Source organism: Bos indicus x Bos taurus, chromosome 4, assembly GCF_003369695.1.
Source record: "Bos indicus x Bos taurus breed Angus x Brahman F1 hybrid chromosome 4, Bos_hybrid_MaternalHap_v2.0, whole genome shotgun sequence".
NCBI lineage: Eukaryota > Metazoa > Chordata > Mammalia > Artiodactyla > Bovidae > Bos > Bos indicus x Bos taurus.
Genome location: NC_040079.1, coordinates 74,968,866 through 74,994,725, shown reverse-complemented (window position 1 = coordinate 74,994,725; position 25,860 = coordinate 74,968,866). Strand labels below are relative to the sequence as shown.

At 40.1% G+C, this 25,860-nt stretch overlaps 1 protein-coding gene across 3 annotated transcripts in view; it reads right to left on the bottom strand.

The window, feature by feature from the left end:
• Nucleotides 1-25,860, bottom strand: part of RELN (reelin) — a 558,183-nt gene that overhangs the window by 87,660 nt on the left and 444,663 nt on the right. For all 3 annotated transcript variants that reach the window (XM_027539733.1, XM_027539731.1, XM_027539732.1), the window contains exons 29-36: nt 20,352-20,509; nt 18,647-18,854; nt 17,395-17,471; nt 7,356-7,514; nt 6,982-7,170; nt 6,175-6,448; nt 1,889-2,029; nt 1,605-1,782 (exon numbers count right to left, since the gene is read on the bottom strand). In XM_027539733.1, the coding sequence (XP_027395534.1) occupies nt 1,605-1,782; nt 1,889-2,029; nt 6,175-6,448; nt 6,982-7,170; nt 7,356-7,514; nt 17,395-17,471; nt 18,647-18,854; nt 20,352-20,509 (1,384 nt within the window). The remainder of the gene's footprint in view (nt 1-1,604; nt 1,783-1,888; nt 2,030-6,174; nt 6,449-6,981; nt 7,171-7,355; nt 7,515-17,394; nt 17,472-18,646; nt 18,855-20,351; nt 20,510-25,860) is intronic.

The following is a 25,860-nucleotide window of genomic DNA, read 5'->3' as shown; positions in this document are numbered from 1 at the left end:
CTTCCAGGTTCAGTAATCCATTTGTGCTAAATGCAAAGCTATTTTAATAGCAGATAGCACTCCTGAATCTATAAACATTGAAAAGAAACTATCGTTTCCTTTTTCACAAAAGAATGCCTTTCTAGGTCAAACTACAACCTACTGAATGGTATATGTTTAGCCATCTTTGCATCTTGCAGGACTGAGAGATAATATATGTCCAACACATATAATGCTTGGCTGCCCTTGCATTTGGATGGCTAAAGAGAAAATATTTAATACTAATATAAAAGACTATATGTTTCCCTTGTTCATCGGATCTAGAGACCGGGTTAATTTACTGCCTAAAATTTTATCAGGTAAAGATATTTGAATCACAGGATTTACCTTTTGTGGTCTTGTCAATTGCTTCAAATAGATGGTGGTAATGAGAGCTAAAGCTTCAGACAAGAATTAAAATATACACAATCAAAACAGCAGTCTCTATCCTGAAATGTCCTACCTCAATTTCTTCAGTCACTTACTGCTCCTAGGGACTTGTAAATCTCCCTGACCCCTAAAGTGTTTTTTCTATCTCATCTAAAAACTTGAGAAGAATTCTGGACTCAAACAAGAATGACAGCCAGCATCTATTAACTATAATTGAAAAACTTCCAGGGCGTCTAATTTTCTAAGTGTTAGGTGTTAATCATTAAGGTTGTACAGACCCATGTGGATTTTTGTTTAAGATTTCATTTGCACACCTAGATTAGCCAATTGCACCAGCTGAGAGGGGCAGGATGTGGCATGTATTCACATACGAAGATGTGCCAGCTCAGCACAGTTTCACATAATTGCTTAATAACCCTCTAACCAACATTTAGGTTGAAATACAAAAAATACACTAATGATGTTTGAGAAAGCTATTTAACTTGATTTAAATGTTTGGTTTTCTTGGAGTCACCAAATGGTTGTATTGGCAGGAGAAAAAGAAAGAAAATGGAAGGAAAAAGCAAAGATCTTCCATAAAGTCATTTAGAAAAATATTTCAAGTTAAATATCTGAAAACACACAAAATGTTACATTCTAGAAGCCAAGATTCTAGAAATAGTGTATATATAATTTTTACATATGTAATTCCAGCAGAATGTAAGGAAGGTCTGATTACCAAAGCAAGGGAAGAGTTTAATGCCTTGCTGCTGCTGCTGCTAAGTCACTTCAGTCGTGTCTGACTCTGTGTGACCCCATAGATGGCAGCCCACCAGGCTCCGCCATCCCTGGGATTCTCCAGGCAAGAACACTGGAGTGGGTTGCCATTTCCTTCTTCAATGCATGAAAGTGAAAAGTGAAAGTGAACTCGCTCAGTCGTGTCCAACTCTTAGCGACCCCATGGACTACAGCCTACCAGGCTCCTCCATCCATGGGATTTTCCAGGCAACAGTAATGGAATGGGTTGTCATTGCCTTCTCCGGTTTAATGCCCAAGTGATCATAAAAAATGATCTCAGTCAATATAAGAGGAAACATGATATGTGTTAGAAGACAGTAACAGTATATACAATAATATATCATCTGAACAGAAATGTATCTGTGTGGAGCATTGAGAAAAGACAGGAATTTCAGTGCTAGTGAAGAATCTTATCTGACCCCTTTAAAAATGAGTGATGTTCCAGACTTGATAGTTTCACCATTCAGATTCCCCCTCTCTGCACCATACACTTCAGGCCAAAGGTCGGGATGTAAGTTCCCATTGAAATCATCTTTAAGAATCGAGGGTAGAGGAATGACAGGAACACAGTAGGCTCCACCAAAGCCCCGGTCACACCTAAGGAAAAAAATGAGTGGTGAAAAGGCATTATCTGTCATGAGATCAAGATATTATCTTTCTTTTTGCATTACAAAGAAAGAAACTTCCAATTTCATTAACTTACACACAGCGTCCAGCATCACAAATCCCTCGTCCTGAGCACATCCAAGGACACCCTGAAGCCAGCACGACATTATCAATAGCCCAGGAGTCAGCTCCCAGAGTGTAGTTGGCCTGGATCCATCTGAACCGGGTCCTGGGAGATCTAAGAAAAACAAAACAACACAGAAAAAACAAACAAATCATACTTGGTTTGAGTGGCAACCTTCAAAAACAAAACATTTAATTCTTTCATTTTAAAAGTGTCTTCCTCAGGGTTCCAGTTTTATTTGAGAGACTTTGTTTTATACCAAATTTTGGATGTTGTTTACTCTTGACCCAAAAACAGGAGAGTAGAAAACATACTTTTAAAATATTTCACCATTTCTTTCATATAAGAGCCTCTGAACACATGCCAGCAAATTTGGAAAATTCAGCAGGGGCCATAGGACTGGAAAAGGTCAGTTTTCATTCCAATCCCAAAGAAAGGCAATGCCAAAGAATGCTCAAACTACTGCACAATTGCACTCATCTCACATGCTAGTAAAGTAATACTCAAAATTCTCCAAGCCAGGCTTCAGCAATATGTGAACCATGAACTTCCTGATGTTCAACCTGGTTTTAGAAAAGGCAGAGGAACAAGAGATCAAATTGCCAACATCTGCTGGACCATCAAAAAAGCAAGAGAGTTCCAGAAAAACATCTATTTCTGCTTTATTGACTATGCCAAAGCCTTTGACTGTGTGGATCACAACAAACTGTGGAAAATTCTTCAAGAGATGGGAATACCAGACCACCTGATCTGCCTCTTGAGAAATATGTATGCAGGTCAGGAAGCAACAGTTAGAACTGGACATGGAACAACAGACTGGTTCCAAATAGGAAAAAGAGTACGTCAACTCTTTTTGAGTTGACTGTATATTCGTCAACTCAAGGCTGTATATTGTCACCCTGTTTATTTAACTTATATGTAGAGTACATCATGAGAAACGCTGGACTGGAAGAAACACAAGCTGGAATCAAGATTGCCAGGAGAAATATCAATAACCTCAGATATGCAGATGACACCACCCGTATGGCAGAAAGTGAAGAGGAACTCAAAAGCCTCTTGATGAAAGTGAAAGTGGAGAGTGAAAAAGTTGGCTTAAAGCTCAACATTCAGAAAACGAAGATCATGGCATCTGGTCCCATGACTTCATGGCAAATAGATGGGGAAACAGTGGAAACAGTGTCAGACTTTATTTTTCTGGGCTCCAAAATCACTGCAGATGGTGATTGCAGCCATGAAATTAAAAGACGCTTACTCCTTGGAAGGAAAGTTATGACCAATCTAGATAGCATATTCAAAAGCAGAGACATTACTTTGCCAACAAAGGTCCATCTAGTCAAGGCTATGGTTTTTCCTGTGGTCATGTATGGATGTGAGAGTTGGACTGTGAAGAAGGCTGAGAGCTGAAGAATTGATGCTTTTGAACTATGGTGTTGGAGAAGACTGTTGAGAGTCCCTTGGACTGCAAGGAGATCCAACCAGTCCATTCTGAAGGAGATCAGCCCTGGGATTTCTTTGGAAGGAATGATGCTAAAGCTGAAACTCCAGTACTTTGGCCACCTCATGGGAAGAGTTGACTCATTGGAAAAGACTCTGATGCTGGGAGGGATTGGGGGCAGGAGGAGAAGGGGACGACAGAGGATGAGATGGCTGGATGGCATCACTGACTTGATGGATGTGAGTCTGGGTGAACTCCGGGAGTTGGTGATGGACAGGGAGGCCTGGCGTGCTGCGATTCATGGGGTTGCAAAGAGTCAGACAAGACTGAGCGACTGAACTGAACTGAACTGAACTGAACATATGTGACTTGGAAAAGTCAGTTTGAACTATCAACTTATTCTGTGTTTTAACTCTATGCAGAATATTAGTTTTCGCTTTCAGGCTTTTACAACTTTTCAGTACTGGAAAAGAGACTGAGGATGATAAACATGAGGATAAGTTGGAATCTTACAAAGTTCTTGCCATGAAGTCTCTGTTCTACTGTCCCTAAGGTTTCTGAGGTAGTAAGTGGAAGCCTTATCCAACTTCTGCCTCTATTTTGGTTCCTGAGGGCCTGGCTCCCATAAAGGTGAGAACTAGAATGATGTGATGCACCTCCATGTTTTTTTTTTTTTTTTTTTTATTATATTTGCAATCTGTTAACTGGGATATACTGTCAGAAGACCACTTTATCCAGAAATATGTACAGCCTTACCAAACAGCAGTAGCAGTCTCTCATTTAGGAACAGATTGCACAGCAGAAATGTGTTAGTTATTTGGAATGTAAAACACAGTCGACTTGAAGTGGAATTTCAATAGTAGCATTTCAAGTGCTATTGTTTTCCCTACACAAGTCCTCCTTCAATGCAACACAGCTGCCAGTGTGGTAGCTCTGAAACGGAAATCTAATCATGTCACCACTCAGTTTAACACACTTTAAATGGTTCCCCTGCACATGCCAAACTGCTAATATGAAATACATGCCCCCTTCATCATCCGCCCTCTTCTCTTGCCTCATCTTTGCCTATTTCTTCACAATTGTACTCTAATAGCATCAAGTCCTTGAGTTTTCCCATCAACTCATGTTTCTTCTCGTCTCTGGGATTTTTTTTGGCTTACAACAGCACATATGACCTCCCACAGGCTCTCTTCAATCAGATAAGCTCTATTCCCTAATTCAGACTCAACTCAGACATCAGTTCCTGCAGAAAGCTCCATTCAATCTCCCTAATATCCCCCTTTGTTTCAATAATATCCCTGGGTTTTGTCACTGTTAGCATTTTATAGCATAAATAACTGCTTAGATACCTGTTATCCTAAATCATATATTTGGATCCAGGCATCACCTTATTCATTTTGTACCAGAGATCTAACACATAATGTTGTTGTTGTTTAGTAGCTAAGTTGTGTCTGACTCTTTTGTGGCCCCATGGACTGTAGCCTGCCAGGGTCCTCTGTCCATGGGATTTTCCAAGCAGGAATACTGGAGTGGGTTGCCATTTCCTTCTCCAGGGAATCTTCCCAACCCAGGGATTGAACCCACGTCTCTTGGTCTCTTGCATTGCAGGCAGAGATATTCAATAAATGTTTGTTGAATAAAAATAGAATGAATAAATGAGCTACAAGTGAGCATTCTTTAAAGCTCTGGGGTCCACAGGACACTCTTTTAGGTTAAATACTAAAACACATTGATTTCCTGTGTGTGTGTATTTTTTTTTCTGCCACTTGTTTGCACATCTCTGAATCAAAATGGAACCAGGAAAATGGAAACCACTGTAAGTATTTAATGGAGAGAATTTACAAAGTACTGGATGCATAGTGAGTAGCAGCATCAGTGAGGAAATAAGAGTTTAGGGAAGTCAGGAAGCCACTGCAAGTCCAAAGATGGAGAGCTACAGGAGGAGGTGCTGCTAGTGTCCAGGGGCCAGTGCCACCTGGAGGGACACCATGGTGGAGCTGGAGCTGCTGAACTTGGCCAAGATGTACTTGAGATAGAGAGGGAGGGGGAGGAATACCCTGGTTTAACTTTATTTCCACCCTCCACTTTCTTGCTATTATCTGTTACTCCCTAAACCTACCAGGAAGCCAGAAAACACATGCAGCTGGCAAATGTAGCTTGCAGAGGCCAATCTGTCTACAATTCAGAGCAGGGCAATGGAAGGAAGATGTAGGGATCTAGGGAGAGCAGCTCCAGGATGGCACAAACTCTCTCACCCACCACAGTAACATTAGTTCCTAGAAAGATCCTTCACTATCCAACACCTAAACCACAGAAGTGGGAGCCTGCTGTAAGCCCTAACATAAGGTAGGGCTGAATGTAATCTGAGATCCTGCGGAGGGGAAGAAAGATGTAAAATGATATGAGCATTTTAAAAGAATGAACCTTTTACTCTTATTGTGGTGTGGAGATTAAAAAAGAAAAGCCAACAACAACTAAGGACACTCTTCCACATCTAATGATTTTACAAACTGCTTCATGTAGATAAGTATCACTCTGGTTATTGGGTAGATGTTTATTTTTACAACAATTTAAAACCTGAATCTGTCGGGCAGCCTTCAGGTTGCTGAAGAAGCAGAAAAGTTCAGCCTCATAAAACTCCTAGAACTCCTAACCACATTTAAAAAGTATTACCCAAGCACCTATAACTTTTTCTCCCCCCTGGTATGTTCCATGCATAATCCTCATGAAAGAGTAATAGAATTTCCAAGTGGCATCACAATTATTTTCCAATTAGGTGACAGAAACCTGAAGTTCTGACATGTAGCCAAATGACAATTCTCACATGGTGGAGAGTGGAAGGTAGACAGTGATCCGCTTCCAATTCTGGAATCTCTCGGAGGTGTAAATTGAACTTTCTGTGTAGTGCAGACAGCCAATGGTTGGAGGAACACATTCTTCAGTGACAAGATGCCAGTCCCTGCCATTGTTCAGAGAATACTGGAGCTGTACACTGTGGGAGTCGCTGAAGGGCTTGCTACAGCCCATGCTCATTTCAAACTGCAAGAAAGTTGATGCTGACACATGGAAGTCCCAGGTCTCAGCGTAACGAGGTTTTCCTATGAAAAAGGAAAAGTTTAATGGTAGCACATAATTGTACTCTCTTTCTTACTTGGTGTTTCTGCTTGTCATGCTTTCAGCAGTAAACAAAAATGATATCTTATCTATAGTGTCTCACATGTGCTTTGACTTTTCATCTCACACTGATTGTTTTTATCTAGTTAGCACAGACTCAGAAATATGGACGGCTGCTAACTTCAAAAGTCTTACCACCTTGAGACACGCCAACAGAGAGTCTGAAAATTCTAATTCTGCAAATTATAAAACATGGGAATGTTCTCAGACAGACATTTTGCCTCACTTTTGAGAAACATTGGTCATATTATGCATGCCATGAAAGACAGTCCCTGCAAAAACTGTCATGGGGTTCACCAAGTCACACTAGAAGACAAAACAACTTATTTCCAACTGCCTCCCTCAGCACAGGCAGTTATGCACATGGTTTTGCATTAGAGAATCTCCTTTTGGGCTTTAGTTAATTTAGTCCTCTAGTTAATTAAATATTCTCCCTTTATCAAGTGAAAATGTATACCTATGTTTTCAGTGAATATCAGAGCAGTGTCCATAGAGAGACAGTCAATATCAACTTGACCTCCTTGGATTCGATACCAGTTGGCTTGCAGATCTAAAGAGCCATCAAATTTATCCTGAAACCCAGTTTGAGAGCTGTCATTCATTCCTATAAGGACATCATCCAAGGCCCACTGGGCTGAATGCTTCCCTGAAATCAGATGAATAAAAGCAGTTACAGGAGGTTCATTATATAGCAATATGAATATCTCTATGACTGTGGTTTTAAATCAAATTATCTAGAAATTGACAGCAAATTAAAAAACACATAATATGAAGTGGCTTTAACTGGATGATTAAATGCTACCAGGAAAGTTGAGGTGAGCAGTAACTTGCCATGTTGGGGCTGCCACCACCGAAAAGCTGTAGCAGGTGTCTTTGACTCTCGTGGAAGGTCGATGGAAATGATCTGTGGTTCCAGAAATGACATGAAGTCCAACTCTCGAAGCAAATGCCAGAGTATCCCATTGTCATTTGAATACTGAACAACAAGCCCTGTGTTAAAAGACATAAATCCAGTTACTTGGACAGCTTTCCTAGAGGCAAAAAAGGCAAGGAACAGTATTATTTTAAGTGGCAAGGCTGTACTAGAAACTTCAAATTGCATCTCATAGAATGAGGGCACATTTGTCTAACTTCCAAGGAATGAATTAGTAGACCTGAAGGCTCATCAATTTCTTGACAGTTTCTGATGCACCAACTCCTAGGAAATGCGGGAAAAAATACATAAGCTCTTTTAAAGACCACTCAGCTTTGTATGAGCAATGAGGAGGTTGGTAAGAGGGACATAAAAATGCACTTCAGATTATGTATTTGAATTTTAGATTCTGTCCTGAACAGTACAAAGTCTCATATCATTATTATATACTCAGAAGGAATATCTCAATCTCCTAGCACAGAATAAAGAAGGGCTCTTTGCTGCTGATGCACCAGATAGGAAGCACAGGTCAATCTGAAATTCTCTTAAGCAGAAGGATACTTTTACAGGCACTTCATACTCTGTCAGGCCTTGGTCACTGAAGACTGATAAAGACAAATTATCACACAGCAAAGCAGAAGAACTTACTCCGCTCTGATGTTACTCTGACCTTCCTCTCTCTTTTCACCTTCTCCCCTTCATGTATCTCTTCTGCCCCATCTCCCTCTGCCTATCACCAGAGAAGTGTGATTTAGGGAAATACACATGAAAGTTTAAGATACTTCATGTGCGATTCCTTCTACCTCTCCCAGAAACATTTTTTATTTTAAAAGAGGACACAGGGGAAGGGTAATATTGAATGCAAAGGAAAAAACTGCTAATGATGAAATGGTAGGAATCAATGGAATATATATATACATATATATATCATTAGCAAATAATTAAAAAATATATATTCTATTTGATGGGAAGGGCAGAGGGCTTTCTTGGCATCTATCTAATTGCCTATTCCATAACTGTTCCTAAGACTGGCACTGTATATTCAAACTTATGACTGGGGATACTGAAGTGCTATCTGAATATTCATATAAATTATGTCTAGTAAATTTGTGTTTGTTATATTAATTTTATTATAGCTCAATCTTTCTAGTAGTAGTAGTGAAAGTCACTCAGTCATGTCCGATTCTTTGTGACTACATGGACTGTAATCTGCCTCTTGCCAGGCTCCCCTGTCCATGGAATTCTCCAGGCAAAACACTGGAGTGGGTTGCCATTTCCTGCTCCAGGGGATCTTCCCAACCCAGGGACTGAACCAGGATCTCCTGCATTGTAGGCGGATTCTTTACCATCTGAGCTACAATGTCATGTTCCCTCAGTCTTCCTGGAAAAATAACCCATGGTTCATATAATATCTTTTTAGTTTCCTCATTATTAACTAAGCAGAATATCTCAATCCCTGTGTTGTACTGCACAGCAAAGAGTTTAGTAAAATTGTTTCAAGAAATAATATGATAAAATATAGAACTAAAAGAATGCCTTTTAAAGTTAATTGATATTACATGGAATTATCGTCACTATATCTGACAAGGGGTGATGTCAGGAATAATAATGTCTAACATGCAAAAGAAAACTCAAGAGAATTAATGCTACCATATTTAAAATATAAGAAATCATTGTGTTTGATGAGAGAATAAAAACAGCTCAAAGAATAGGAACTCTGTAGGGAGACACTATGTTGTGTATGGGTGTAGACATGGGCGGCTGGAACTTTAGTGGGTGGAAGTCAGACCCATGTGTTGCAGAAGGGAGAGAACCACATCAAAGTTCCTGAAGAAAACTGAAGGGAGGTTCTTTCTCATCTTTATTCTAATCAAGGTGAGGAGTGTCTGACAAAGCTCTAGTCTCCAACCCTTGTTGCTTGCTCAAAATATAGCTTTCTTGTGGACATTAATTTGTTTGATATGGTTGATATTTGTAACATGAGAGAGAGCAAGTGAGAATGAATAAATGATTTAGATAGTTATCTGGGAAGACCTATTTGGAAAGTGGATATGGTATCAAAAATAAGGCATCACAAGACTAAAATCTCACTGGTGGTCCTTTAGCACCTTCTGCTCAAAGTCTGGTCCAAGGATCAGCACCTGCATCATCTGGGAACAGGTTCTACCTGTGAAGTTTTTAAAACATCTCCACAAACTATTTGACACTCCTCCCATCAAAAAGTGAAGGTTAATTCGCCTCTTTTTCAGAGTGGCTAGACCTAGTAACTTGCTACTGTTACCCAGAGTATGGTAGAAGAGACATTGTGTAACTTCTGAGATGAGGCCATAAGAGGCGTTTACACTCTCTTCCCTCTCTCTTTGTCTCCCTGTAAGGACACACAAAGAGCCTGTGAACAAGTTCACTGAAAGAAACTGGTCTCTTGCCAACAGCCAGATAAGTGAGCATCTTGGAAAGAGATCCTCCAGCCCTGATTGGTTCTTCAGATGAATGCACTGCTCCTGGCTTTTACTTTGTGTGCAGCCTTAGGAGAAGTCCTGTGCCAGAACCTGAATTCCTGACTCACAGAAACTAGAAGGTAACAGACGTTGCCTTAGGCCACTCAGTTGGGAATAATTTGTTATGCAGCATACCATTGCAGTCCGATTGAAACAGAATCTGCACTTTAAAGCTTCCCAAAGGATTCTAACAGAAGCAGAAGATATTAAGGAGAGATGGTAAGAATACACAGAACAACTATACAAAAAAAGATCTTCACAACCCAGATAATCACGATGGTGTGATCACTCGCCTAGAGCCAGATATCCGACATGCGAAGCCAGACATCCTGAAATACGAAGTCAAGTGGGCCTTAGGAAGCATCACTACAAACAAAGATAGTGGAGGTGATGGAATTCCAGTTGAGCTATTTCAAATCCTAAAAGATGATGCTTGGAAAGTGCTGTACTCAATATGCCAGCAAATTTGGAAAACTCAGCAGTGGCCACAGGACTGGAAAAGGCCAGTTTTCATTCCAATCCAAAAGAAAGGCAATGCCAAAGAATGCTCAAACTATCACACAATTGCACTCATCTCACAGGCTAGCAAAGTAATGCTCAAAATTACACAAAATAATGCCAGGCTTCAACAGTACATGAACCGTGAACTTCCAGATGTTCAAGCTGGATTTATAAAAGGCAGAGGAACCAGAGATCAAATTGTCAACATCTCGTGGATCATCGAAAAAGCAAGAGAGTTACAGAAAAATATTTACTTCTGCTTTATTGACTACACTAAAGCCTTTGACTGTGTGTATCTCAACAAACTGTGGAAAATTCTTAAAGAAATGGGAATACCAGACCACCTAACTTGCATCTTGAGAAATCTGTATGCAGGTCAAGAACAACAGTTAGAGCTGGACATGGAACAACAGACTGCTTCCAAATAGGAAAAGGAGTGTGTCAAGGCTGTATATTGTCACCCTGCTTATTTAACTTATATGCAGAGTACATCATGAGAAATGCTGGACTGGATGAAGCACAAGCTGGACTCAAGATTGCCGGGAGAAACATCAATAACCTCAGATACGCAGATAACATCACCATTATGGCAGAAAGCAAAGAACTAAAAAGCCTCTTGATGAAAGTGAAAGAGGAGAGTGAAAAAGTTGGCTTAAAACTCAACATTCAGAAAACTAAGATCATTGCATCTGGTCTCATACTTTCATGGCATCTGGTCCCATACTTCATGGCAAATAAACGGGGAAACAGTGGAAACAGTGACAGACTTTATTTTTGGGGGCTCCAAAATCACTGAAGATGGTGACTGTAGCCATGAAATTAAAAGACATTTGCTCCTTGAAAGAAAAGTTATGACTAACCTAGACAGCTTATTAAAAAGCAGAGACATTACTTTGCCAACAAAGGCCCATCTAGTCAAGGCTATAGATTTTCCAGTAGTCATGTATGGATGTGAGAGTTGGACTATAAAGAAATCTGAGTGCTGAAGAATTAATGCTTTTGAAATGTGGTGTTGGAGAAGACTCCTGAGAGTCCCTTGGACAGCAAGGAGATCCAGCCAGTCCATCCTAAAGGAAATCAGTCCTGAATATTCATTGGAAGGACTGATGCTGAAACTCCAATACTTCGGCCACCTAATGCGAAGAACTGACTCATTTGAAAAGACCCTCATGCTGGGAAAGATTGAAAGTGGGAGGAGAAGGGGATGACAGAGGATGAGATGGTTGGATGGCATCATCGACTCAGTGGACATGAGTTTGAGTAAACTCCAGTAGTTGGTGATTGACAGGGAGGCCTGACATGCTGCAGTCTATGGTGTTGCAAAGAGTCGGACACGACTGAGCAACTGAACTGAACTGAACTGAAAGGACTCAGATGTATATGAGCATATGAGAATTACGGCTCAAGTGGTCCCTGCTCCAATTGGTTTCTGCCTGCTGCCTTCCTCCACATTAGCTTTTTCAGGACTGTCACATACACCTGCAGGCAACCGCAAGATCTGCAGAGAGGAGGCCCCCAATTCTTCAGGTCAATGGAATGCCTCTCAGGTAAGTATGAAAGAATGGAGAAATGCAAGAAAGGGAAACAGCAGTATCTCTATCTATTTTTTATCAATCTCTGGGCCTGTTTTTCTTGGGCTCCAAAATCACTGCAGATGGTGACTGTAGCCATGAAATGAAAAAAACGCTTGCTTCTTAGAAGAAAAGCTATGAAAAACCTAGACAGCCTATTAAAAAACAGACACATTACTTTGCCGACGAAGGTCCATCTAGTCAAAGCTATGGTTTTTACAGTAGTCATGTATGGATGTGAGAGTTGGACCATAAAGAAGGTTGAGCACTGAAGAATTAATGCTTTTGAACTGTGGTGTTGGAGAAGACTCTTGAGAGTCCCTTGGACAGCAAGAAGAGAGAGAGAGAGTCCCTTGGACAGCAAGGAGATCAAACCAGTCAAGGAAATCAACCTTGAATATTCATTGGAAGGACTGATGCTGAAGCTGAAACTCCAATACTTTGGCCACCTGATACAAAGTACTGACTCATTAGAAAATACTCTGATGCTGGGAAAGACTGAAGGCAGGAAGAGAAGGGGACGACAGAGGATGAGATGGTTCGATGGCATCACTGACTCAATGGACATGAGTTTGAGCAAACTCTGGGAGTTGGTGATGAACAGGGAAGCCTGGTGTGCTGCAGTCCATGGTGTCGCAAAGAGTCAGACATGACTGAGTGACTGAATTGAACTGACCCTCTTTAGCTGTGTCATCTAAACACTGTCCATGGGAATAAACCAAGCCATTTCAGCTCAACTACCAAATATTTAAGGAACATAAAACATTGCCCTTTTAAAATGACACCTCCATCCTCATTCTTCCCAGTCTTACTGAAAATAGCCTAATTTTGATTTTAATTCCAAATATGCAAATTGAGGCTTCAGCTTGAGTATGCAGAAAATCTTTACTTTTATCACTGGAAGAGATTTGTTCAAGGATTTAGGCAGATTTACATTTTAACAACCAGTTTTCAATAAAAGGCTGAGAAATGCCTGTGGGATGTAAATTACACAGGCAGCAGTGAGTTCAAGAAAACGGCTCAGGGTTGTTGAGAAGAAGTTGTGTTCCTAAAGGGAAAAAGTCCCAGAAGGCAGATGAGAGCAATTATAATCAGAGGTTAAAGTAGAGGACAGCCTCTGGTCAGTAAGTGGATGCTTCCCACTATACCCTGGTCAGAGTTTCTTTTTTTTTCCTCATATACAAATAGGGGTATGGATTTGTAATTTTCAGAAGAGTCATACATATATGCACATGCACACAGTTGCTTCATGTTCCAACCACGAACTACTTTTAAATAGCAATTCTATCACAAGGTTTAAAGACAACATTCAGGTTCTCCACCTCTCCAGTCAATAAGCAAGATTCTGGGACAGAACTCCGTCTACCTTTGCATCCCTCAAAGCTCCTGTTTCCATGTGGGTGGAGAATGTGCTCTAGAGATACTCTTGTTTTGAACTACATATTGTTTCTGTAGGGTGATTCTATAAAAATTTAAATCAGGTTATGTCACTGCCTGACCTAAAAGTCTTCAGTTGTTTCCAATACAGTGGATTCCAATCCCACCTCTGTTCCATGGCCAGCAAGGCTCTGCGTGACCTGGCTCTGTCCCTCTCCTTCTTCTCCCCAGCACTCCTAAACCTTAACGAGCCCCAGGCCATCTGGCCTTCTTTCTGTTCTTCCAACACCACAACTCTTTTCTACCTCATGGCCTTTGCTGTTTCTTCTGACTGGAAAACTTGCCTTAAGCTCTTTCTGTTGTGGCTTTTTTCACCATTAATGTGTGTGCTTGGTTGTGTCTGACTATTTGCAATCCTACGGACTGCAGCCCGTCATAGGAACTGAACTGGACTGCAGCCCACCAGGTTCCTCTGTCCATGGGATTTCCCAGACAAGAATACTGAGGGGATTGCCATTTGCTCCTCCAGGGGATCTTCTCAACCCAGGTATGGAACCAGTCTCCTGCATTGCTGGCAGATTCTTTACTGCTGAGCTACCGGGGAAGCCTTCTCCTGGTGGCTCAGATAGTAAAGAATCTGCCTGCAATGGAGGAGATCCAGGTTTGATCCCCAGATCAGGAAGGACCCTTAAAGAAGAGAATGACTACCCACTCCAGTATTCTGGCCTGGGAAATCCCATGGAAAGAGGAGCCTGGTGGGCTACAGTCCATGGGGTCACAAAGAGCCAGACATGACTGAGCAACTAACACTTTCCCCTTTAGATTTCATTTTAAATGTCACTTTCTCAGTAAGTCCACTCCCAGATCACTCTGTTGAAATCAGCATCTTTCCCAGCATAAGTTTACTTTCTATCTCATCAGCTTATTTATTTCTCTCTAGCCCATCAATCTAACATCCTGCTCATTTCTTTTATTCTTGATGTTCTGACTCCTCTTACTACAATATAAGTTCTCTTAACGGTAGCGCTTTTGTCTGTTGTGCTCATTACTGCCATCCTGCTACATGGCAGTTTGCATTTCTTGTCCCCTTTACCATATGTGCTCTTTCCTTCCACCACATGGCTGGCAACACCCAGAAGCTACCCAGCAGCTGCTTCATTATCCTGGGTGCTGGATGAGAACCTCAGATGACCCATGAGGAAAATGCAGCACAGAGGACAAATCTGATGTTTTAACCCACAGAGACTGAGAGTTGCCTGTCACTGTAGCATAACCTAGCTCATCAAGACTGATGCATCTGTCTTTTGGTGACACTGTATCCATGAAACTTAGAACAGTGCCTAGCTTAGAGCAGATTCTTAATAAACGCTGTCAAAGAGACCAGGAAATACAAAATACAAGTTTCTAGACTGCTGATTCAATGTATAGATGATCTGGATAATTACTAGACTAACAGTACTGAGATACTTAGAAAAGTCAAGGAAGCTTTCAATTACTAATGATAAGGCCAAGGATATTTAGAACTGATGAACAGAGCTATCGGTGGCTCTACTGACTAATGGCTACTGTAGTGTTTAAGCCAATATGTTTTACATAGTTATGCCTGAGACAATAACAAACTTGAAAGCTGCAAAATTCTTCACATGCTTTTCATGAGATCAAAGTTTGGAGGAGGATCCATCTGAGAAGCTTATGGATTTTATGCCAGGAACCAACTCATAGGTAGGGTCCCTTAAGGAATCCTATCATATCTGTATAGCAACTGAAGGCCAACTATGTATACTTGAAGTGTTTTTGCATTTCTTTCAGCACTGAATCATGGAGGCAGAAGATGGTGTGGATGTCTGAGAGAATAGGGATCTGGGGAAGGGGAGAGGAATAGGCTCTAGTGGTCTGAATCTCTGCTCGTCCACTTACTGATAGCGTGATCTTGAGTAAGTTATTTGTCCTCTCTGTGCCCCAACATCTACATCTGTAAAATAGGATAAATTATAGTACCTATGGCAAAGGGATATGGTGAGGATTAAGTGCATTAACAGATAGAACACCTGGAACAGTGCCTTGCATATATAACTGCTCAGTAAAAATTCATATTTATTATAACCAACAACTGCTCCTTCTACCAAAGGATCTGTTTACAGGCAGGAAGCAGTGTATGAACTGCAATCATTCCTAGTCCCCTACAGTGCTGAATTTAAGTCTCTGCAGTTTTGTTTTCTCCTTGTGTAAAGTTATAAAGGAATGTGTGTGTGTGTGCTATGTAGCTTTAGTCATGTCTGATTCTTTACGAGCCTATGGACTGTACCCTGCCAGGATCCTCTGTTCATGGGATTCTCCAGTCAAGAATACCAGAATGGGTTGCCATGTCCTCCTCCAGGGGATCTTCCTGACCCAGGGGTCGAACCAACACCTCTTATGTCTCCTGCATTGGCAGGTGGGTTCTTTACCATTAGTGCCACTTGGGAATTCCTGTAAAGGAACAGGTTTTCCCAAAACAAATATGTTTCTAGGCTTAAGGATCTGGATGAGGAAACTTAGAGACCAGGGCTCTCTGCAGTTACCCGTTTACTGATGGAGAGGAGAAGGAATGATTTAGGGTAGTGTATCCATTTACAAAGAATGTTCAAACTACCACACAATTGTACTCATTTCACACGCTAGTAAAGTAGTGCTCAAAATTCTCCAAGCTAGGGTTCAACAGTAGTATGTGAACTGAGAACTTCCAGATGTTCAAACTGGATTTAGAAAAGGCAGAGGAACCAGAGATCAAATTGTCAGCATCTGTTGGATCATCGAAAAAGCAAGAGAATTCCAGAAAAACATCTACTTCTGCTTCATTGACTATGCTAAAGCCTTTGACTGTATGGATCACAACAAAATGTGGAAAATTCTTCAAGCGATGGGAATACCAGACCACGTTACCTGCCTCTTGAGAAACCTGTATGTAGGTCAACAAGCAACAGTTACAATCAGACATAGAACAACAGACTGGTTCCAAATTGGGAAAGGAGTACATTAAGAGTGTATATTGTTACCCTGCTTATTTAACTTACATGCAGAGTACATCACGCGAAATGCCAGGCTAGATGAAGCATAAGCTGGAATCAAGATTGCCAGGAGAAATGTCAATAACCTCAGATATGCAGATGACACCACCCTTATGGCAGAAAGTAAAGAGGAACTAAAAAGTCTCGTGTTGAAAGTGAAAGAGGAGAGTGAAAAACTTGGCTTAAAGCTCAACATTCAAAAAACAAAGATCATGGCATCCGGTCCCATCATTTCATGGCAAATGGATGAGGAAACAATGGAAATAGTGACAGACTTCATTTTTTGGGGCTCCCAAATCCCTGCAGATGGTGACTGCAGCCATGAAATGAAAAAAAATGCTTGCTCCTTGGAAGAAAAGCTAAGACAAACCTAGACAGCATATTAAAAAGCAGACACATTACTTTGCTGAGAAAGGTCCATCTAGTTAAAGCTATGGTTCTTCCAGTAGTCATGTATGGATGTGAGAGTTGGACCAATAAGAAGGTTGAGCACAGAAGAATTGATGCTTTTGAACTGCGGTGCTGGAGAAGACTCTGGAGAGTCCCTTGGACTGCAAGGAGATCCAATCAGTCAATCCTAAAGGAAATCAACCCTGAATATTCACTGGAAGGACTGAGGCTGAAGCTGAAGCTCCAATACTTGGCCACCTGATGCAAAGAGCTGACTGACTAGGAAAGACCCTGATGCTGGGGAAGATTGAAGGCAGGAGGAGAAGGGAATGACAGAGGATGAGATGGTTGGATGGCATCAGTGACTCAATGGACATGAGTTTGAGCAAGCTCTCAGAGATGATGAAGGACAGGGAAGCCTGGTGTGCTTCAGTCCATGGGGTTGTGAAGAGTCAGATATGACTGAGCAATTGAACAATAAATCAGTTTACAAAATTTCAGCCAAACTTTGGGAGGAGAAAGAACTACTTTGCTAGGAGTAACTGTAGTTTTTATGGAAATATAGCACCTTACCTTCATTTCTAGCTCTTGGTTTGATGCAGGTAATCCCTGAAGTTTTGCTTCCAATTTGTATATAAAACTGAACGAGTCTGGGGGGAAAAAACCCAAAACACCACACCTCAGTTTACTTAAAAACATGAGTTCAGAAGACATCTAGCCTTCTGTATTTTGACACAGTAAAAAGTAAAACTCCTGTAATTCTTAGGTACTGTTTTTAAACACAAAGGGCATATGACAAGCAGAAACTACATAGATTAGATAGTAGGCTAATTCTATAACCATTCAGAAAAGTTAATTGATATGACCATTAATTTTATTTTGGAATAATGATTTAAACAAAAGGAAACAAGTTAACTTCATTTCCCTATGACACTCTGAGGCAACTTAATGAAATCACTGAAATGGAATTCCTTTAAATTGAGATGATACTATCCTTGGAAACTCAGGAGGAAAAATCTAACATTAAAAACTTGTATGTTACATTTGTTTAGGGCCAGACAATTACTTCTACTATGGATTTAAACTCAGATGGTTTAATTTTTAACAACTGTCTCTCAATTAGTGCGATGTAATCTATGCCTCAGTCACTATAAACCAAGCTACATGACAGGGTTAGCTCTGTGAGAAGGACTCAGAAGGAAGGGGAAAGAGACTGAAGGTAGAAAACATATGACACAGAATCCAGATTTTAGTGAGAAGAAGCTCTAAAAGCTTCAAACATTTCTTTTCCTTTCTTCCAATTCTAAAATAATTTGATTAGAACTAAAGAAGCACAGTTATATTTTAGATGTGCTACTATTTCATTTGCCCTTAAAACTAAGCACTTATTTATTGTACCAGTAGGTGTCAGTGTAGGTATTTTAAATTTCTGGAATAGCCTTCAATAAGTGAATACAAATAAACTTAGATAAATGGGGCACCACATTTTTGGACACAGAATTCAAAGTTGCAAAAAATTATTTGTTTCTCTTGGCATATATTAAAATTAATATCAAATAATCTTCATAATAACAGAGAACTTTAGAAAACCAAGCTGACATATATTAGACACACAGGCCTTGGTGATGACTGCATGCTGATTAACGAATTAGAGTATAAGTTTTGCAGAATCTATTTTATTATAAATTTATGCTTCATTTTTATATATCAGAATCTATGTAGAGAAACATCACTATGTGAACTCTGAAAAGAACAGTGTTTTAGGTTAGATCATACAGTAAGGTAAATATTATGTTCATGAAGAAGTGACCAGTTAACTACTTACCTGATATTCCTGGTGTCCAGAGGGACAGTCCTCGCTTCCCTTTTTCCAGGGCCACTGAAGTAGAGAGACTTGCCATCATTAAGTGTTCCACAGCCTGTTCCAACCTGGCCTCCGGTTATCTTGTACCACAGCGGGCTGAGCTTCCCCTCAAATCTATCGAACATCTCACTGTGATTAGGGACAATAGACACACAGGTTCCTTGTGCAGCTTCCGAGAAAAGAAATACAGAGGAGACAGGTTTTGTTAAAATCATGAAACATTAGAAGGTACATTAGTGTGTGGGCAAAGGAGACATTGCTATAGGTGTTAGGGGGAAGAAACCGTATGAAAATTCAAACCTCAAGCATCTGCCTGAAATACAGTCATCACTGCTGCTGCTGCTGCTAGGTCACTTCAGTCATGTCTGACTCTGTGTGATCCCATGGACAGCAGCCCACCAGGCTCCCCCGTCCCTGGGATTCTCCAGGCAAGAACACTGGAGTGGGTTGCCATTTCCTTCTCCAATGCATGAAAGTGAAAAGTGAAAGTGAAGTTGCTCAGTCGTGTCCGACCCTCAGAGACCCCATGGACTGCAGCCTAACAGGCTCCTCCATCCATGGGATTTTCCAAGCAGGAGTACTGGAGTGGGGTGCCACTGCCTTCTCCGACAGTCATCTCTACTATCATCAAAACAGTATTCTGCTTCTATTATTCTAAAATTTTAAACACAAACACAGAGGGAACCACACGGTCTCATGATTTTTGTTAAACAGAGGATTTGTGTAAACTGAGATACAAGATTTTGTCCACAAACAAAACGTGCTCATTTGTTGTCCTCGTATTAGAGGATCAATATAGGGAGTTTATCCCAGATTTAAGAAAAAACACCCTGAAACTATGAGTGACAACACTCTACAGAAGGCCTGTAACAACATATGTGTGTCTTTAGTCACATGCCAGATGAAGAGCAGAACACTGAAAAGCTGGGAAGGATCCTTTGAAGTTAATTCCAGGAAAAATTCTATAAAAAGATTACAAAGCTTATAATATTTTCTCCCATTTTACTCTTTAATCTCAGCTTCCTTTTTGCTTTTGCTTGTAGCAACATCTAAGGGTGATTGTGGTCAAAAAATACTTCTCTTGTTAAGTTTTTGTTTGGCAGTCTTGCATTTATCATTTCGTAAGTTGACTTTTACTTTAAATGTATAAAATTACACTTCGTATAAAAGCAATGTAAAGAGCACAGGACGCCTAATGCTTAAGAGCTTGGCTGCCAGGGATTAAAGCTGAGCTCTAGCAACATTTAGCTGTGTGACCTTGGGACAGTTACTGTGTGTCTTTGTGTCTGTTTCCTCAAGTGTAAACAGGGACAACGACAGTACTATGTTATAGGGTTATCTGTGAATTAAATGAGGTGAAATAAAAAACACCTACTGTAGGGCTTGGCATGAAGTAGGGATTCAAGTAATGTTAATTATTATCACTATTATTAGTAAATGAATATACTTAAGGGATGAAATATGTGTTATCATGCTTTCCCTTCTTAGGCAGCTCAAAACTACAAAATATTTCAGTGCCTCATTTGCCTAGGTTACAAATTTCTATAATTTTGGGACTTAAGAATAAATACTTAAGAATATATTTCCTTGGAAAAAGTAACATGAAATATAGTACTCAGAGATGAATATTTTACAAACAGATCATCAGACTTGTCTGCAGCCTTACCAGTGTACCCCAGGTCACAGAAACACACCCCTGAAACGCAGTCCCCATGGCCACTGCAGTAACTGGGACAAGGCTCTGATATGTATACGCCATCCAAAGCAAAAGGAGGCACATTCTTCTGGGAGCTGCTCTCCTGGATCCATCGGAATCTGGTCTTACTGTTGGGAAAAACAGCACATGTGTTTCTTGTACCAATATCTCATACCAAAGCACTGAAATACAGAACAGTTCAGAAAAACTCAAGAGATACATATTTATTTGGAAGTCACGTTCACTTGATTGGACACTTAACCTTCAAAAGTGTCTCTCTCAAATCTTTCTCAAAACTTCTTGATATTTTCTTCAGCATAAATGTCTAAATATCAGGAGGATTTCAGATAAAGAAGATTCTGATGGCCAGAAACATAGCTTTTTTTATTCTTGCATATTTTAAGAGGATATTTGGGAATCTTTGAAACCATCAAATAGAATGTACTTTGTTAGGACAAATAAGGGGACTATGGCTCTGCCATTTGCATGATTCTGGTAGGAAAGAATCAAGTTTGTACTGACAGCTCTATTCTCACCTGTTGCCTTCCTTGCCTTCTTCACTTTTCATCTTGAAGTCTTCAAGATGCTTTTTCTACAAACTTAGCAACCAGCTGGGCTGCCAACGAACACTGGTAACTGCCAACAAACAAAAGAGGGACCTGGTCCCAGTGCTTCAAAACCCTGGAACACGAGTGGCCTGGGCTACTGCCCAGTCCTATTTTCCTCATAAGTTTTGAGGCTGCCAAACTAAAACTTTTCCCAGTTGCTTTCTAATATTTCCAATCCTTTTAACACATCTCGTTTCCTTTCAAATACATGGAAACCCACCTACATCTATAACTTCATAACAAGAAAACATCTCTTCCTTCTCAATTCTACTAACATTAAAGAGGGACAATAGATTAGATTATCTAAATACCAATTAATTATGCTGCCATTATTTATAGATTCTTGAGTTAATTCAGTCTCTAAGTAAAGAAGAGTGAAGAATCTTAAAGATTAATGAAGACTATCAAAGATAATTGTAGATAAAGATGGTTCCTTTTCTCCTCTATTATTATGAAAATAATATAGCAGTATCAGAGTACATTTCTTTCTGGCTCTTCAAATAACTATGGTAATTTGGCAACACTGAATCATAACCCTGGCTTTCTTATTCATTATTTTAAGTTATCTACATTTGGCACATTTACAAATGTAGGCAACAATGTTGTTTACTAGGTTTAAAAAGTTTTTCAGTGATTAATTTCTATTAATGCAAGCCTTAACACATTTTTCAATGTGTCAAAAGGAAGGTAAATGCATCTTTTATTTCCTTTGAAGTTAACTCAAAATGTATTGGTCTTATTTATTAAGGCAAAAGAGAACAGAATTGAAGATTAGCAAAACAAAGCAAAACCAAAAAATGAAAAGAAAAAGAAAGTACAATTGTAAAGCCATGGGCTTTAGGAAAATTCTTCCCAATAGAGTCATAATATTATTTAACCGGTGAAGATATTTTTCCTTTCAAAGGAAATAAATGGAATTGGTGAAAAGCATCTTTTGCCAATTGTTTGTAGTAAAATGGTAAGATCTCTGTGCCCCTTCCAAAAGATAGGCTGTACACCTATAATAAAAAAGAAACACTTTGATTCCCTGGTAGAAGTCTTTTTAAATTAAAGTCACACTTGCCTTTTCTGTTTAAGTTTCTATAATAGAACTCAGAGAAACATGGATCTATAATTTCTGCCCCTCAGAAAGCAAAATTCCCCTTTATCCTGCATGTTCCAGATAAGGTAGTAGAAGATAACACACTCTCTCTTTACTCCCTTTCCAATTGTCATCTTTGTTCAGAGGATGCCTGAGCGACCTGGAGAACCAGTTTCTACCCCTGTCCTTCAGCCCACCACACTTCACAGGGGTGTTGCATCTGCCACTTAAACCAGGAAGGTAAGCACCTGTGCACTGCTTTGTCTTGTGATGTGTGGTGGTGGAGGAGACACTGGGCAGAATATTAAGCAGCTGAGCTTCTAGCCCTTCCCAGAGATGCTGACTTTCTGCATTTGGCATAGAGAGCCAAGAGCAGGATGAGTGGCTGTATGGTTCGGGATGAGAGTCAGCAGGGAGGTACCAGCACATATTTACCACCACCAATGTTCCTCCTCTGTAGGCAAGAACCAAGAGAATTAACATGAGCACAAACTGTTCCTTTGAGAAAATCAGCTTAGAATTATTTGTAAAAGAAAAATGTTCTAGTAACTATTATAATAAGCATGTTGGTTTGTGGCAAAATAGTTCCAAATTTTAACAATTTTCACTTACAATTCTCAGCTTTCCAACACTGCATTTGGAGATATCTGAGTTTAACATACTGCAGAAGAAACAAATAATAGCTCATTTGCTTGGGTTGAAGCAGTAACATATTTACTATTCTGTAGTAGAGAGCTCTCTATCACAAATGCCATCCCGAGCAAGTTGGATAGTATTCAAACAAACCAGGAAGCCAAATCCTAATGAATAAGATTTTGTCTTCCAAAAGCTGAGATCTAAGAAAATATTGATAAATTGGAAGCCTCAAAATATTGGCTCATTTTGTAATAATAAGGACAGTCTTTTCTTATTTCTCAGATGTGGCTTTACCAACTGGGTGATTCTACTTAGCATCAAACAAACTGCAGTTTCAGATTCAACTCTATATTATCTGGCTTTGGGATATCACACCAGCATTGTGTTCCTTGGCTCCTGATTCTATGGACTACTTTTAAAGTGATGTCTTCCAATATCCTGGTATTCTAGACACTGCAGCAAAGATTTACCCCCTTATGCTCCCCAGCTTCATGACATGTTGCACTTGTCTATTTGGAAAACATAAGGCTGGGCCACAGTTTCAGAAGAAAAGGTTAGTTTTCATTCCAATCCCAAAAAAAGGCAATGCCAAAGAATGCTCAAACTACTGCACAATTGCACTCATCTCACACACTAGTAAAGTAACGCTCAATATTCTCCAAGCCAGGCTTCAGCAGTACATGAACCATGAACTTCCAGATATTCAAACTGGATTTAGAAAAGGCAGAGGAACCAGAGATCAAATTGCCAACATCCATTGGATTATCAAAAAAGCAAGAGAGTTCCAGAAAAACATCTATTTCTACTTTATTGACTATGCCAAAGCCTTTGACTGTGTGGATCATCACAAACTATAGAAAATGCTTAAAGAAATGGGAATACCAGACCACCTGACCTGCCTCTTGAGAAACCTGTATGCAGGTCAGGAAGCAACAGTTAGAACTGGACATGGAACAACAGACTGGTTCCAAATTGGAAGGGAGTATGTCAAAGCTGTATATTGTCACCCTGCTTATTTAAGTTATATGCAGAGTACATCATGAGAAACGCTGGGCTGGAAGAAGCACAAGCTGGAATCAAGATTGCCAGGAGAAATATCAATAACCTCAGATATGCAGATGACACCACCCTTATGGCAGAAAGTGAAAAAGAACTAAAGAGCCTCTTGATGAAGGTGAAAGAGGAGAGTGAAAAGTTGGCTTAAAGCTCAACATTCAGAAAACTAAGATCATGACATCTGGTCCCATCACTTAATGGCAAATATATGGGGAAACAGTGGAAACAGTGACAGACTTTATTTTCTTGGGCTCTAAAATCACTGCAGATGGTGTCTGCAGCCATGAAATTAAAAGACACTTGCTCCTTGCAAGAAAAGTTATGACCAACCTAGACAGCATATTAAAAAGCAGAGACATTATTTGCCAACAAAGGTCCATCTAGTCAAGGCTATGTTTTTTCCAGTAGTCATGTATGGATATGAGAGTTGGACTATAAAGAAAGCTGAACACTGAAAAATTGATGCTTCTGAACTGTGGTGTTGGAGAAGACTCTTGAGAGTCCCTTGGACTGCAAGAAGATCCAACCAGTCCATTCTAAAGGAAATCAGTCCTGAGTGTTCCTTGGAAAGACTCATGTTGAAGCTGAAACTCCAATACTTTGGCCACCTGATGTGAAGAATTGACTCATTTGAAAAGACCCTCATGCTGGGAAAGACTGAAGATGGGAGGAGAAGGGGATAACAGAGGATGAGATGGTTGGATGGCATCACTGACTTAATGGACATGAGTTTGAGTAAACTCTAGGAGTTGGTGATGGACAGGGAGGCCTGGCATGCTGCAGTCCATGGTGTCACAAAGAGTCAGACACAACTGAGCAACTGAAGTGAACAGTTTCAGAAAAACATGGGGAGAGAAGGGCAGTGGTGGGGGTGAGGATTACAAGGGTTGCTATGTTACAATGCCCAGTTTGAGAAGGGCAATAAGCAGGATGAAAGGGCTATTTAGCTCCAAAGGCAGATATGTCCTTATGGAAAAGGAAAAATGTCTCAGAGGATGAAGCCTATAGAGTAGAACAAACACCTGAGAAGAACAAAAGATTAGGGAACTACTTACCAGGAGGAGAACTGTCAAACTTTCTTATCCTGGACATTGCTGTAACAGCTATCTTGTTGGCTTTCAGAATTCTGGTGAACCAGTGTTTGCTATGTGCTTCCCATTCTTTTCATTTTCCTGAGTGGGCAGTGTTTATTATGTTGTTATATATATTATTATTATATTATGTTTATCTTATCTCATTGTTGTATGTTGGGTAGGGGTGGGGTAGATAAATCTTTTTTTTTTTTTTTTTCAGTTCCTAGATCTGTGAGTCATATCCAGGGAACCTTGATATGAGATAAGTGACTTAGAGCCTGATACTATGATGGGACAAGTCTTTGAGGGTCTTGGGAGGAAAGTGAGTGTATTTTCATGGGGAACAGATATGAATCACAGGGCTAGGACAAACTATATTAGGTTGTTATAACAATGACTGGTAGCTCAGTTGGTAAAGAATCCGCCTGCATTGCAGGAGATCCTGGTTTGAATCCTGGGTTGGGAAGATCTTCTGGAGAACGGATAGGCTACCCACTGCAGTATTCTGGCCTAGAGAATTCCATGGGCTGTATAGTCCGTGGGGTCACAAAGAGTTGGACCCAACTGAATAACTTTCACTTTCACATGGATCACACCTACTTATGTATATCTTCTATAAGATTTTTCTGCACTTTCTATCAAAAAGAGGAGTCTGTTTTCTCACTCTCTGTATCTAGACTTGCCTTGTGACTTGCTTTGACCCCTAGGATGTGGCAGTAAGATAGAGCCTGGCAGCTTCTACTTTTGTTTTTTTCTAACACTGGAACCACCCAATTGTGGATATTGTTATGAATACTGGGGTGGATACTGGGATGAAAACCACATAGAGATAAAGGTCCTACTAATCCCAGACACTAATCAACCTACCAACTGAAAAAAGCTACACTATAAAGGAGAGATGAGCAGAAGAACTACCCAATCAATTCCATAAAACCATGAGAAATAATAAGCCACTGCTGTCTTAAGCCACTATGTTTTGGAGAGGAATATTGCACAGCAATAGGTAACTGTACAAATATTATCCT